At 48.8% G+C, this 15,994-nt stretch overlaps 1 protein-coding gene across 1 annotated transcript in view; it reads right to left on the reverse strand.

The window, feature by feature from the left end:
* LOC144668908 (uncharacterized) overlaps positions 1–15,994 on the reverse strand; it is a 253,801-nt gene that overhangs the window by 45,677 nt on the left and 192,130 nt on the right. Inside the window, exons 44-48 of the mRNA XM_078531379.1 lie at positions 7,785–7,838; positions 6,671–6,724; positions 5,515–5,622; positions 1,645–1,698; positions 17–70 (exon numbers count right to left, since the gene is read on the reverse strand). Coding sequence (XP_078387505.1) covers positions 17–70; positions 1,645–1,698; positions 5,515–5,622; positions 6,671–6,724; positions 7,785–7,838 — 324 coding nt within the window. The remainder of the gene's footprint in view (positions 1–16; positions 71–1,644; positions 1,699–5,514; positions 5,623–6,670; positions 6,725–7,784; positions 7,839–15,994) is intronic.

A 15,994-nucleotide genomic window follows, 5' to 3' on the forward strand; every position in this document is an offset into this window, starting at 1 on the left:
GAATGAGATAACTTACAGTGGCACCGTTAGCACCCGGAGGACCTCGTGCACCTGGGGAACCAGGGGGACCCTGCAGAGACGGACATGATGAGAGAAGCGTTAGTCGGTGCTGCACGACACACCAGCCCTCACTATGTTATAAAGCCCCGAACATCACTGTCCTTACGTTCAAGAATAATCAACAACCATTGGAAGCATTTTCAAATTTAGTAGGCCGAGGCCTGAGTTTCACGCCTGACGGGCGCTCCAGGTTGGCTCGGGCTCGGAAGCGGACGCCAAACGCGCTCCTGCCCGCAGTCGGCCCCCCGAACGCGATTTCATGCTGGCTGGTCAATTAACGGCCGGAAAGGTTCAGCTCTGCCGAGGGAGGGAGGGCGGGCGCTGACAAAAGTGAGGGTGAGGGCGGGCGCCTCTAGCGAGCTCCCCGGAGGCTGGGGAGTCGCCCTCAGGGAGCTGCAGACCCGGACAGACTAAACATCGGGGGAAAAAAATGTACCAAACTGTGTCCGTGTCGCACATTCAAACACCTGACAGCAAAAAATCAAAAAAATAGCAATCCCCAGACATCTGTTTTTTTTAAACTATATTTCATCCCGGACATTTCATCCGGCCCTCGGGTGAGGTTTGATTAGAATCGGGCTGCCCGCCTGCCCGTTTTGCCTGTGCTACGAGTGCAAAAATCGCACAGGCAACGTAAAAATCGTGGACAAGAGGGTTTTTAATGGCCTTGATTGGCCCTTTAAATGTCGGCCCGCGTTCGCGATGGGGTCAGGGCGCACGCCCGGCGCGGGTTTGGCGGTTTCACGCACGTTCGTGTCGGCCGTGCAGCACCCGCCCGATCAATGTAAAATTCTGGCCCAAGTCACGGTTTTGTCGCCGTGGGGTCCTCTTGACCTTTGACCCCGATACGAAGCTGTAGCCGGTGGCGAGTCGGGGTGGGGGACGGGGTGGGGGGTGGGTGAACCGGTTTTCAGTCAGAATAGCCGAGCGTAGAGATTAACCAGGCTGTTTTCGTGGCCCATTATTTTCATAAACGAGGCTCCAAAACGGTCAAACAAACAGTGCTGCTGACACACCCTAATTCATCCAATTTGCCTCCGCGTTCGAATGACTCTCCCGTGCGGGGAAAGGATTGGTTCTGACTTGGCATTCGGAACCTTCTATACAATCCGGTAAATCAATTGGCTTTGCTGACGTGATGCTGCAAGACATTTCCACTCGACGAGGACGGTCGCTGGGATCCCCTCACGGGACGTGGGCAACCACGGACCAGGCCGGCGTTTGTGGCCCATCCCTCACGGCCCTCGAGAAGCCTGCGGTGAGCCGCCGCCTTAGCCCAGGTGGGTTGCGGGGCTTTTCCAGAGCGGCTTGGTGGGCTAGGTCATTTAATAGCTGGCAAGGTCAGGTGCAGCCCAGGCAGATTTACTTCTCTGAAGGGCCTGAGTGAACCATCAACGATGGTCGTCACGGAGACCCACTTTCAACCCCAGGTTTAATTGAATTTAAATGCCAGCAGCTGCCGTGGTGGGATTCGAACCTGTGTGCGCAGGGCATTAGGCCGGGCCTCTGGGTGACTGGCCCAGTAATATTACCACCACACCACCGTCTACCCATGATCCTCGTGCCACATTACGGTCCACCTACCATAGGCCCAACGTCTCCACTTTCGCCCTTGTCGCCAGGAGGACCAGGCAGTCCCTGTAAAACACAAAGGCAGGTCAGCACCATCAGGGGTTAAAGGCATTAGGTTCCACTTCGTCTATCCATTCACGTTTCTAGTTTAATTCTGAGCTCAAAGGCTTGTCACAGGCGACCGGAGACACGGGCAGAGACAGAAAGTTTCAGCCTCCAGAGCAGCACCTTGAGCGAGCACAGCTATATCATCTCGCCTGGTCTTTGACACACGCGCTCTCACCAGGCTCTGTGGCGCACTATCAATTCCATATTTACAAAGCATCACACTGAATTACTCTACAACAAAAAAAAAGCGTTACTTTACACAAGTGCGTTCACTGTTCTGACATCGGCAAAGCTGCAGCCAATCAGCGCATCAAAGCAAGCGCCAGTGATCGGCAAACGAGGTAAATGACCAGTTAATTGCCGGCTGGAGGAGGAACTTGAACCAGGGTGACCCGCTGCTCTTCCCCCGGAAGAGTTTCCTGTGATCTTTAATGTCTAGCTGAGCAGCCTCCGCTCAACATCAGAACCAAAGGATGTCACCGACAGTGCTGCATTCCCTCGGCGTTTCACTCCTGTCTAGAGGGAGAGTGGGGCCTGTAACCTGCTGATTCAGAGGCAGGAATGCTACCAAGTGTGCCAACCCTGTAAAGTATGGTGCCCGTGTAAAGTCATCGTGCGCAGGGGCAGTCCGGCAGCACCTGGAAGCCTCGGTGTGGATTGCCTATTCGTCAGATCCCAGACAAATAAATACCGACTCCTACACATAACCCAACATCGCCTTCCAAACAGCAGCTTCCCGCTGTGCACTGGGCCTTCCACAGTCAGCTTCTCCCTCATTCAATGTGGGAACCTTCCTACCCTTCAGTTCACCGTCAAACCGCTATAAATTCTGAGGGTGAATCAAAAACTGTCCGACAAACTGAGTTACTTCGTGTTTTTAACCAGGACGGGCGTACAAAACAAACCCAGTTAAGGGCGGCTTGAGGTTCCTATTGCTGACACCAGCTGGCTGCCGACCTGGTTAACGGACAGGGTCACGTTGCTTCCTGCTCAGTGACAGATTGGGCTGCTGCGGAGCAGGTCAGAGGTCACGCAAGGACCTTCCACCTTTTCGCAATGAAGGACGGCACATCTTTCCGAACCATTAATTGAAGCAGGTGAAAATCTCTTATTCCTGTCAGTTGGTCTCTCTGCCGAGAGATGGCAAACCCCCCCCACCCCCAGCCAGGAGGCTGTGTGATGTCGGGCCACAGGCAGGAAACCCGGCCATCAGACTGATAACTATCAATCTGGAGCACGGAGGGAGGAAGGTTAGGGTCATTATTACAGGGTCAATTCAATCAGCCCAAAGCTTCCTCCGGTCGAGAATAGCACAGGAAGTTAGTCTATTCAAACTTCCATTCAGCACTGGCTGGGATCTCTCCCTCGCTGTTGAGCTGAGACATGACTGTTCCAGAATCAGACAGCGGAGAGAGGAGGGGAGAAACGGAGATAGAAAAAGAGAGAGAGAGAGAGAAAGAGAAAGAGAGAGAGAGGGGAGAAAACGGAGAGGGGGAAACGGAGAGAGAGGGGGGAACGGAAAGAGAGAGGGGGGCAACGGAGAGAGAGGGGGGAACGGAGAGAGAGGGGGAAACGGAGAGAGAGGGGGGAACGGAGAGAGAGAGGGGGAACGGAGAGGGGGGAAAACGGAGAGGGGGGGGCAAAATGGAGAGGGGGGAGGAAATTGAGAGAAACAGAAGAAAGAAAGAATACAAAAGAGAGAAAGCGAAACGGTGAGGGGAAAATGGAGAGAGAGGGGGGAATGGAGAGAGGGGAAGGAAATTGAGAGAAACAGAAGAAAAAGAGAATGAGAAAAGAGAGAAAGCGCAAAGGTGAAAAAAAAAGGGAAAGGGGGAGAAACAAAGGCAAAAAGAAGGAACCAGATACCCAACATCGGTGTGTCCCAAAGTCTTTGTCAGTCAGTGAACCACGGCTGGTCAGGGTGAATCTGTTTCAGTGATGTAGGTTGTAGTAATTACAGATTTAGTGTGTAATGTATTTTAAGAATAATGCTTAAGATCACATGACCTGTAGTAGCCAATAGGAGAGTAGCGCGGGCTACCTCAGCAGTATACTCATATAGACCTCAACTTGTTCAGTAGTGTAGAGTTAGAGTTGGAGTTGAAAGCACACGTGTAATTGCTGCTGAGATTATTGCAAATAAACTTAATGTTTCCACCCAAGAAGTGTCTGCAGATCAGCTCTATCACTAATAGTAGCACTCGGCCACCCTTACAACATTGGCTAAGGGATAAATATTAATCCAGGGAGAACTTTCTTGCTCACGAGGCTTCAGCTTGATGTTAATTTGCCACAAGTTATGACCCATCCATGACTTGATATCAGACAAGCAACCAAGAATCAAACTGCCCACTGAGACAGCAAGGCTGTTTTGGGGGTGGTAGAACTGGGTGCTATCCCAATACATGTGGGAGTTGGCTCTGTACCCAGAGATAGCATCACTGAGGGACAGCATTAACTTGAAAAAAGGAGGAGGGGGTCAAAGATAGGCTTTGGGTAATTCTCCAAAGTGGTAACATGGACAGGAGGTGAAGACACACTGGGAGTTACTCTAGTTGCGTTGGGACATGTCATAATGGAAGTAGGTGAGGGCAATGTCAGAGCGGACCATGGAGAAGTTACTTTTATTCATTCATTCACGGGATGTGGGCATTACTGGCTGGGCCAGCATTTATTGCCCATCCCTAATTGCCCTTGGGAAGGTGGTGGGTGAACTGCCTTCTTGAGCCGCTGCAGTCCATGTGGTGTAGGTACACCCACAGTGCTGTTAGGGAGGGGGGTTCCAGGATTTTGACCCAGCGACAGTGAAGGAACGGCTGATATATTTCCAAGTCAGGATGGTGAGTGGCTCAGAGGGGAACTTCCAGGTGGTGGTGTTCCCAAATGGTTAAACTTCAGAACACGGGAACAGGAAGAGTCATTCAACTTCTCATGTCTCTTCTACCATTCAAAGAGATCATGGCTGATCTGTATCTCAACTCCAGTTACCCACCTTGGTTGTTAGATGTACACTACTCCGTGAGAGGAAGTGCTTCCTGACATCACCCCTGAACGGCCGGGCTCGAACTTTAAGGTTCTGCCCCCTTGTTCTGGACTCCCCCCACCAGAGGAAATAGTTTCTTCTCTATCGAATCCTTTAATCATCTTAAACACTTTAACGAGGTCACCCCTTCGTCTTCAAGGGAGCGCAGGCCTAGTCGGTGCAGCCTACCGTCGTAATTTAACCCTTTTGGTTCCAGAATCTGATGGACCTGTGCAGCTGGGTGGGCAACACATCCCCCCCACCCCAAACCCCCCCTCCCCACCCAGAGGTGTGGGGTCCCCAGATCTGAATGCAGTCATTCACCTAGAGCCTTATGTAACCGTGATGTAGAAATGATCTGCGCGCCCTCTTTAAGAAGAACAGGGTTACTGGACAACCTGAGCTGCTACCCACGCCCCTGGTTTAAGAGCTTGCACAGCTTTCTGCTCTAAGTTTCTCAACTCACTCCACCTTCCTTCCTCTTATCTGCTAATCCCCTCGATTTCCCAAATCTCCTCATGCACTTCCTTTAGTGTTTTTGTGTAGATTTTCTGCACACGGGCATTTGCCTCCCATTATCCTCCCCAGTGCAATTCCTAAGTTGATACCAGCTCCACCCCCCCCACTAAGCTTGGCCCACCCCCACCCCCCTCATTTTTTTTTTAAGGGTTATGGAACCAAGGCCAATCGCCTCTGTGCCGGCGGTTGGGAATTGCGCTCCCGCCGAACGGGGCCTTACGCAGCTCACTTACCTGAAGTCCAACAGGGCCAGAGGAACCTGGGAGTCCACGAACTCCATCGTCGCCCTTCTGTCCACGCATTCCCTGATAGCCTCTCGGTCCCGAATCACCATCAGAACCCTATACGGACACACAAATCACCGCTGACTAACTGGTGGAGAGGGGGTAGATTGAGAGAGATATGTCTCGTGATTCCCAGAAGCTTAAAGTGATCACACGTTGAGACATAAAGGCTGGAACTTCCTTCGAATGTGCTCCTCAGATCACACCCCGTGATGCGGACTATAGTCGTTGCTCGGTAACCCTAACTGTAACGCGGTAGTGAGTGATGTGGCATTCTGGATATATATTTATACATCTGCATAACAATATAGTTCCTGACATTTCGACCAATTGGTCGAAATCGTTCACATAATATAACAACAGGTCACAACTGAACAAGCGATGCCATAAAAAAAAAAGGCTGTTATTCTTCCGATCTCTCTCTCTCCTGTTGTACAGCCAAGACTGTACACTTAGCTCATAGCTGTGAATTCAGTAGGGGGTGTGCCTCGAAAGCATTGTACCCCACCTGTGGCACAGGGCCTGTACTGTCTGCCTGTGTACAGGAAGAGCAACAAACATGCACCTTCCTAAACTCTGGCATGCGAGCGGCAAAAGGTTCTGTGCAGATTTCTCCGAGTTGCTGCTCAAAAAAGTTAAACGAATTCAGTCACCGAGATTGTCCTGGTCAAACCATGAAACTTAGAGCAACATTGTTAGCATCATGATCTGCTCCAGTACAATAAGCCTCACCTTAATAAAATTCAGAACCCCTCCTCCCCCAACCCCCTCTTCAAACAAGGCCCTCGCAAAGAAAGATCACATAGGACCTGAAATCTAGCCAACATGCCTTGAAATGTAGCCTTCCTCTGGAGACACTAATCTGGAAAATATTGAGCTGAAACTTGACCTATAATTTCAACTCGTGTCACAACTCTGGCTTTATCGGGCTATGTCACTCTCGGATCTGTTTTTCTGACCTTGACACTTGACCTCGGTACCAGGCTGTGCTAGCAGTCTTATTGGCCCATTATGCGGAGCACATAAAGGAATGCGCAAGCATATCATAGACCGACCCTCAGCCGGGCACCGGAGGGGAAAAAATTCAAATGCAATTAATACTTACAATGGGACCAGGGTGTCCAATTGGACCTTGTATTCCTATAGGCCCTGGGGGACCCTGTAATGGAAGAGAAAAGGTGTTAATATTAAATTAGAATTGATCCTTTAAACCTCACGCTGCCTCCGATTCGAGCATTAATCAAACTGTGACTGCAGCTGAGTTCTGCTCAGCCCAAATAATCTAACGATTGTAATAAGTCATGGCATTTATCTTTTCTTATATTCGCTCATGGGATGTGGGCATCGCTGGCTAGGCCAGCATTTATTTACCCATCCCTAATTGCCCTCATTCAGAGGGCATTTTTAAGAGTCAATCACATTGCTGTGGGTCAGGAGTCACATGTAGGCCAGACCAGGTAAGGACGGCAGGTTTCCTTCCCTAAAGGGCATTAGTGAACCAGGTGGGTTTTTACAGCAATTGACAACGGTTTCATGGTCATCATCAGACCGTTAATTCCAGGTATTTATTGATTTAACTTTCACCATCTGCCGTGGCAGGATTCGAACCCGGCTCCCCAGAGCATTGCCCTGGGTCCCTGGAATACTAGTCCAGTGACAATACCACTGCGCCACCGCCTATCTGCAGAGAGCTGTTTTAGGATTCACTTTGCCACAGAGAAAAATCTGGACAGTCTCAGCAACAAGATCCCATGGACAATCCCAAACTACACATTTCAGGGCTATTGATGATGGTGGATCTGTTCAAAAACTCGAGTGGTCCAAACTTGGACAGAAAATAGCTCCCACCTTATTTCTTATAATACCCATTTGTACTTACAGCATCTTTCCATATGTACATTACATACGCACTATTTATTATTGCTATGCCCATCTGCCTCTATATAGGCAAAAATCAGCCTTTCATCCTGTGAGCAAATCACCAGGAACGAGATGAGTGATCAGCTAATCTGTCTTCAATGAAGAATATCGGACTGGATCGAGGGAGAACTACCCACACCCTTCTTCAGAAAGCGACATGGAATCATGAAGGTTGAGCTGAACTATTGGGATCAATGGATGAGACCTTCTGTGGTAACAGATTGCATCCAATTATTAATTCAGTGCGACACACCCTTCACCTGAAGTACAGCACAGAGTCGGCCAGAATCTTTACTCACGGACTCTCCTTTGTCTCCTTTGCTGCCTTTTTGTCCTGGTTTGCCCAGCTCCCCCTGTAAAGCAGAAACGGGAATGAGAAAGCAAATCCAAACTATCGAGGCACTTTCTAACCCCAAGGCTCTCAGGCTCCAGGGCCCGTGTTCCTAACTCCTCCATTCCTAACTCCATTTACTGCTTCGTTATATGTGATAAGCCTCAATTTCACCCCTCCCACCCACCCACCCACCCGCAGACACATTCTCCGGGCCGCCGTGAGGGTGAAACGGTAAACGAGCCGAGAGGGAAATCGTCAATATTGTTAAAAAAGGTGGATGTGATGACTTGACGGAGCAGACAGGTTTCGTCAAGAAACCGTTAACCTTATTACAGAGAGGTTTACAGATGCCTTCAACCAGGGCTCTCATCAGGAAGCTCTGCCCCTTGGATTGCCCGCGCTAAAAGCTCACTGCTCAGAGCCCACGCAGTACATCACATGACCCCTGATGTTAGTAGGGAGGGTCTATATTGCCAGTTACCACCCCCACTTTAGTTTTTTTTTACAATTTCTATTTATAGGAAAACATTTGAACAATCCAATACAATTTCAGGTGATTATAAATCAAGTCCCTGAGGTGCTCTTCTTATGCGGCTAGAGCAGCGTAACTCTACCACTGCAGGTTCCTGCACAGGATCGACGGGGTCTGGAACTGCAGTATGAGACACATCATTGGAACTAGGCAGTTCAGGATTTGGCAACTCTTCAGGGATATTTGGCTCTTTTTTTTTTATTCGTTCATGGGAGGGGGGGGCGGGCGCGTCGCTGGCTAGGCCAGCATTTATTGCCCATCCCTAACTGCCCTTGAGAATCGAGTGGCTTGCGAGGCCATTTCAGAGGGCATTTTAAGAGTCAACCACATTGCTGTGGGTCTGGAGTCACATGTAGGCCAGACTGGGTAAGGATGGCAGATTTCCTTCCCTAAAGAATATTAGTGAACTAGATGGGGTTTTTTTTTTACCACAATTGACATTGGCTTCAAGGTCATTAGACTTTTAATTCCAGATTTTTTATTGAATTCAAATTTCACCATCTGCCGTGGTGGGGTTTGAACCCGGGTCGAGGGTGTTGCCCTGGGTCTCTGGATTACCAATCCAGTGACAATACCACAATGCCTTCCCTCGAATCGATCAGAAACCTCAGGATTGGACAGTTCTACTTTAATCACAGGTGGATCACTTCATTTGTTGGAATGTCTCTCTGGCACGAATACGATCTACGCGCTTTCAGAGTTTTCTATCTCTCACGGTCTCTGAGACAGTAGCTGCAGGAGCCCGACAGGGTCCAGTGCCAAAATTCCACGCGTACACCACGTCACCTACACCAAAAGTGCGAGCTTTACAGTGCACGTCATGGTTAAACTCCTGATTATTCTGGTTCTGCACCACCTTCCCTCTAAGTTTGGAAACACGAGATGTAGATGTGGATGCAGATGGTGTTTCATTAATAACTCCGACAGTGCTGAACCCGTGGTCGAACGTGGTGTCGTACGATAACTGAAAAGAAACCGGGAAAGTTGAGATTCCAGAGGGCCTTCCAATAGCTTTTTCATACCAGACTTAAAAGGTTGTACTGCCCCATCGGCTAGGCCGCTCGATGAGAGGAGGTGAGGGGCTGTTTTAATATGTCGGATTCCATTCAGATCTTCTGAAACTCTGTGCTGGTAAAAGCAATGCTATTATCTGAAATGACAATTTCAGGTAGGCCACGCGTGCTGAAACTGTGAGGTAGCTTCTCGATAGTTGCGTTTGACGTCGGCGGATTGACTTGATACACATCCATCCGTTTGGAATGTTCATCTACAATTAACAATAAGATGGTATCTAAGAATGGTCCGATGTAGTCGATATGTAATTGAACCCAGGCCACTCCCACGGATGCAGGGGAGCTGGAACAGGCAACTTCTGTTGTTGCTGAAAGAGGGGACAGTGCTTGACCAAGCTTTCAATATCCCCAGCAACGCCTGGCCACCGCACATAGCTCCGCGCAAACATGTTCATCTTTGATATATCGGGATGGGTACTGCGGAGCTCTGTCAAGAGCGTCTCTCTGCCTTGTGGTAGGACCACCACTCTTGACCCCCACAACAAAATCCCACCTTGGCAGCTCAATTCCGTCTGTCTGACACGGTACGGTCTCAATTCTTCAGAGACAGGTGAGTTTGGCCGTCCTTTTAAGACAAAGTCTCTGACTTTCAATAATGTTGGATCTCTGTTCATCCAGTTTCTAATTTGTTTCACACACACAGGGGAATAATCTGAGAAATTCAATAATCGTACTAATTCCTGTGGAACAGGAGTATGCACAATACTGTCTGGCAACGAGAGGCGACGGAGGGCATCTGCATTTGCAATGTGTAGGCCAGGACGGTACATAAAAGTATACTCGTATGCAGATTATGTCAGAGCCCATCATGCTATTGGTGGGATGGCCTTGTCATCGCTGAATAAACCCATTCATGGTTTATGGTCTGACACAATGGAGAAATGGCGACCATGCGGGTACTGGTGGAATTTCTTCACCCCGAATATCACCGATAAACCTTCCTTTTCCAGCTGGGAATAATCCTTCTCAGCTGTGGAGAGGGATCTCGAGGCAAATGGGCCTTTCTGACCCATTTTCCATTTTAAGGGAATACACAGCTCAGAGAGAGTAGGGAGAGGCATCACAAGTTAATACCAGCTCTTTCGAGGGGTCGTGGTGTACCAATAGACACGACGAATGCAGCAAGTCCTTAGCTTTCACAAAGGTTTCTTCCTGTTGTGACCCCAAGACCAACGTTGGTTAATTTTTTAGTAACGGGTGTAACGGTGCCAACACAGTTGATAGGTTAGCTAAGAAGCGGCTATAGTATTGATCATGCCCAAGAAGGATTTGAATTCTGTTACACTGGATGGTGATGGTGCATCTTTTATTGCCTGAACTTTATCTTCTATCAGATGCAAACCCGTGGCGTCCAATCTGTGGCCAAGAAAAGTGACTTATGGTGCCTGAAAAGTGCACTTTTCCTTCTTTAACCATGCGCTGGCTTCCATGAACCTCCTTAGCACCTCCTCTAGGTTGGCCAAGCGGTCTGTCTCGGTTAACCCCGTGATGAGGGCACCATCTAGATACACAATTACTCGGGCGAGTCTTTGCAAAAGGCTCTCCATTGTTCTCTGGAAGATTGCACACACCAATGAGACCCCGAAGGGTAGATGGGTGTAGTGATAGAGACCCTGGTGTGTGTTAATGGTTACGAGCTCCCTCGATGTGCTACCCAGCTCCAGTTGCTGCTAAGCGTGGCTCATATTCAATTTCGTATAGGACTTTTCTCCAGCCAGTATGGCATATAACTCATCTATCCTTGGGTTAGGGCACTTGTCTAGTTTGGCTGCCTTATTTACGGCCAATTTATATTCTCCACGGATACCGTATGGTGGGGCCAGGCTTAACCACTGGAACTACGGGCAGCCCATTCCGAGAATTGAACAGGTCGGATAATGCCCGGCTTTTCTAACTGGCACAGCTTCCTCGTCAACCTTTTCTTTCATTGTAGGAGGCGCAGGTCTTGCCTTAAAGAAATGAGGTGTCTCCTGTGGCTCCACGTGTATCTTGGCCTGCACGCCTTTTAACTTTCCTGGTTCATCCCGAAAAACCACGTTGTATTTTCTCAGAAGTTCTGGAACTCCAGCTGATTTTAGGCGAAACATCTCAGACCGGTTGAGTTTGATCTTCAGTAGCCAACCCCAAGCTTAAAGACTGGGTCCTTCTCCTCTCATTATTGGGCTGCCTGTTGCCGGTAAGAGACTGGAGCTGTGGCGATGCCCTTTACCTGAATGGATTCTCCAGTGTATTTAGCGGTTGTCCACTCCAGGTTTATTGGCCGTCTTCCTTCGTTAAGGTACCTGTAAGTGTGCTCTCCCATCACCGTGCGCAAGGCACCCGTGTCTGCTTCCATTTTCAGCAGCTTCTCATTGGACTTGCACTGTTACAGTGGTCGGTTTGGTCTTCACAGCAGTCACATTATATAAGGAGCAAATGTCAGGAGCAGCAGCTTCAGCCTTTGCCGTGCCCCTTACTTCTACCAAGTTTGTTTGCTGTTTCGCAGACTACTTTAGCTTTGTCCGGCATTGCCTAACCACATGGCCCTTCAGATGACAGTAATGGACATTCTGCCTCTTTGAATTTACAGGTTATCTGCTGCTCCGTGGTCACCCCCACATCTGCTGAACTCGCTGCTGCATCATTTCTGCCGGGCTTTTTAATGTTTCTCACGGCGGACACTGAATCACGCTTTAAGTCTGCAGGTCTGGCTTTCGCGCCACGCTCGGCGGGAGGTACCCACCCAACATGAAGGACGGCACCATTTTCCCATGTGTGGCACAGCCCGCAAGTCTCCCGCAGCACTTTCCACGGCGAGGGAGATTTCTAGGGCGCGCTTAAAGCCGATATTGACCTCGGCGAGTAGACAGCGCTGTACGGCATTGTCCTTAACTCCACAAACCAATCATTCCCGCATCATAATCGTTTCACATGCCCCCAGAGTTGCAGTGTTCTGTTAACTGCTTGAGGTTGGCGACATAGGGTCGGGAGGGACTCCCGTGGGGGCCCTAACTCTTGAATTAAATTTAAAATGCTGCGTTATTACGGACGGCTTCGGTTGGAAGTGTGTTTTCACGAGGTCCGCCAACTCATTACCGGACTTGGAAACGGGCGCGTTCGGGGCTGTCGGGCTGCGAATGAGGTTGTGTGTTTTACTGCCGCACACGCGCTCAGGGGGATCGCTTTCTGCTTCTCTTCCACGGTAATCTCATCTGTCACAGAGTAAAATTCAAGGCACGCTACAAACCGGCTCCAGTGTCCTCCATCGTGGCATCATACAGATCAGTTCTGCCAGAGAGCGGCAGGACTGGCGAGAAACAGCTTTCGTTTGAAATTTCCACGTACGCACAGTAACAGGGAGAGGCGCAGAGTCAGAGCAGATGGCCATGACTCGACGGAGCAGACAGGTTTCAACAAGAAACAGTTAACTTTATTACAGGGAGGTTTACAGATGCCTTCACCCTTGACCAGAACGCATCAGGAAGCTGTCTCCCCCCCCACCACTCCCCCTCCCACCCCCTCCCCCACTGGCCTGGATTGCCCGCGCAATACATCACGTGACCTCCGATTGACAGAAGGGAGGGGCCACACCCCCAGTTACCACAGTGGACAACAAGGGCACCGTGATGAAATGTAATTGACTAGTCATTTGGTAGTCAATGGCTACTTGGAATTTCAACTCCTGACATGATTGGCTGGAAGCTCTTTATCCGTCCATTTCGACGACCATCCCTTGAGCCCAGTGATGTCCTCACCTCAAGCCACTTTTCCAGGCAATTAGCCTCAGGTGGCCATCATCCTCTTTGTAGAGAAATACTTCTGGAATCTCATGCTCATGCCCCATGAACTCACTCCTCGCTGCAGTGTGATTGACATCATAATCACAAATGAATGAAAGTATTTGCGTTTATACAACACCTTTCGCAACCTCAGGATGTCCCGAAGTGTTTTACAGCCAGTGAAATGGTGGCAGCCTTCACTTCGTACGGCCATGATCTACGCAATGGTGGTCAACTCTATGTCGAGCATTGCCTACCGTTTCTCAGCCCACTGTCTTCCCCTGCAGAGGCTGCCATGCCCCAGAGGGACTCCTCAACCACACCAGGCAATGTACGTAATTAACGTACAGTCACTGCTGTAGTGTAAGAAACCAATTTACACGCAGCAATCTCCCACAACCAGCAATAAGGTAACGGCTGGATAATCCGGTCTTTTTTAAAGTGATGTTGGTTGTGGGATAAGTATTGACTGGAACATAAGGGAGGAGAACTTCCCTGGTCATCCAGGAGCAGTGCCATGGGATCTTTTACACCTACCCCGGGTGTCAGGACTGAAACCTGAGCCCACAGCCCTCGGGCGAGAGTACTTCTGACTGAACCACAGTCGACACTGTTCACAATCAAGCAGGTTAACCTGAACGCTCTGGAGAGGATTTAGCTTGCCTGCACTTTCCAGAGCAACCTGCCTTCATCCTAGGGGGCGGAGGGGGGTGTGGAGATGAGTCACAAATGAATAGGAGGTGGCCTGCATTCTACAGCACAGGGGACTGAGACCGTCAACATTCTCAAAGCACTCAGCATTGCCAGATGTAACTAGGCAGTGTGCAGAACAATGGACTCTGTACACACACTGCAAACAAGGCTTTCTAAGACCCCATATCTCACTTAAACTGAGTGACCCTTGAAAATAATTGACAATATCATCTAGCAATGAAATGCTTTTTTCAAAGCAGGATGACTCTCGACATGTTGTAGGGTCAATTTTTCTCCCACTCCTGTGCTTTTCCATCACCTCTCCACCTGCTGCTTCCACTTTCCCCACAAGTGGACTTAAATCTTCACCAACTTGAAAACAAAAAAGGCGCTTGGCAGGTGGCCAGGATTCCAATCTTTTACGTGAGAGCTTACACATGAAATAAATGTGACAAAAATAGAGAAGAGCAGATGTTACTCCATTAGAGACACTTATTGCAACTTGGGTGGGAATGTTGCTAAGGTAACTGTGGTTATACACACTTCGTCCTCTCTGTGGTCTGACCCACAACCTCTCTCGCCGCAACCAATATACGATCCAAGAGTAGAAGTGGGAGGGGTAACAGTCATTAACTTCACTTGGAACTGGAACAGAACAGGAGCAAGAAACTGGAGCAAAAACAGAAAATGCTGGAAAAACTCAGGTCTGTGGAGAGAGGGACAGAATTAACATTTCGAGACTGTGTGACCCTTCTTCTGAGCAAGAGGAACCTATCGCCACCACTTTGTAAGTGGGCGCCCGCCCAACAGTGATGAACTATTGTGATCCCTCATCTTGCCTGAACCCAAACAGCTTCGCAACTTAATCTGCATTGTTTTTAGAACAGGCTATATCCCTGGCTTTACCAGCAACATTACCTACCCGAGTACTGTATACTTCCACTTTGGTGATTAAGCCACTTTAATGCACAGTCTGCCCATATTTCACTGAGTGATCTCACACACACACTTCCCGCAAGTTTGCAAATGTACATTAGAGACAGCAATGGATGGGCTGCTATTTATCACAGCCAATTTAGGCAGTTCATTCACAGGGTCCCTCTGTCAGATGGAGTGTTCCCATTGTGCGAGGAATATGCCGCTTCATTGGGTCATGCCCGAGATGATACATGCATTCGGGTGGGATATCAACACAAGCACTGATCACCTGGGCTGAATGGCCTATTTCTGTACTCAATGTAATTTTATGCAACTAAATTTAACTTTGTTGAAGCGTTTCAAACCTAGACTTTCTGAGCTATATAAAAAATACAGGTTAACCCAGTAAAATCCCTTAAAGGGAACATATAGGTTGCTCTGGCCTGATAGCGCTTTATAACATTATGAAAGGGTTTGATAGGGTACGTAGACTTTGAAAAGAAAAATAATGGCCAGATTTTAACTCTGTGCAAGTGGATGGATTTTGAATGAGTTAAAATCTCAGCTGAAGTTTCCCACTTAGGGAGGAAAGCAAACACTATGTCGTTGTCTTATCAATGACATTGTTAAGCTTTGTTAATGTCAAGTACATCGGCTGTGGCTCAGTCCATAGCACCCTCGCCTTTGAATCAGAAGGTTGTGGGTTCATGTCCCACTCCCGGAAACCAAGAACTGTGAATGTACTCGAAAGAGTTACAATCTGTGACTGTTGATAACTCGAAAGAGTTAAGGGAAAAAGGTGACGGGTATTTGAACACATATAAATAGGGGATATCTGGGACACTGGGGGGATATGAGGAGTGTTGACACTGAAGAAAGTCAATAAACTCTCTCAGCAATGAAAGGCTCCGTGTCTTAGTTTTGACTTCACCAACCAGCCTGGATCCTATTAACACACTAGGGGGAATAAATATAAGCTAGTCATTAATAACAGGAAATTCAGGAGAAACTTCTTTGCCCAGAGGGTGGTGATAGTGTGGAATTTGCTCCCACAGGGAGTGATTGGGATGAATAGCATTTAAGGGAAACAAAGGTACACTTATGAGGAAGAAAGGAATAGAAGGACATGCTGATAGGGTGAGATGAAGAGAGGTGGGAAGAGGTTCATGAGGGGCATAGCATGGACCAGCTGGGCTGAATG

The sequence above is a fragment of the Cetorhinus maximus genome, chromosome 28 (assembly GCF_964194155.1).
Source record: "Cetorhinus maximus chromosome 28, sCetMax3.hap1.1, whole genome shotgun sequence".
Lineage (NCBI taxonomy): Eukaryota > Metazoa > Chordata > Chondrichthyes > Lamniformes > Cetorhinidae > Cetorhinus > Cetorhinus maximus.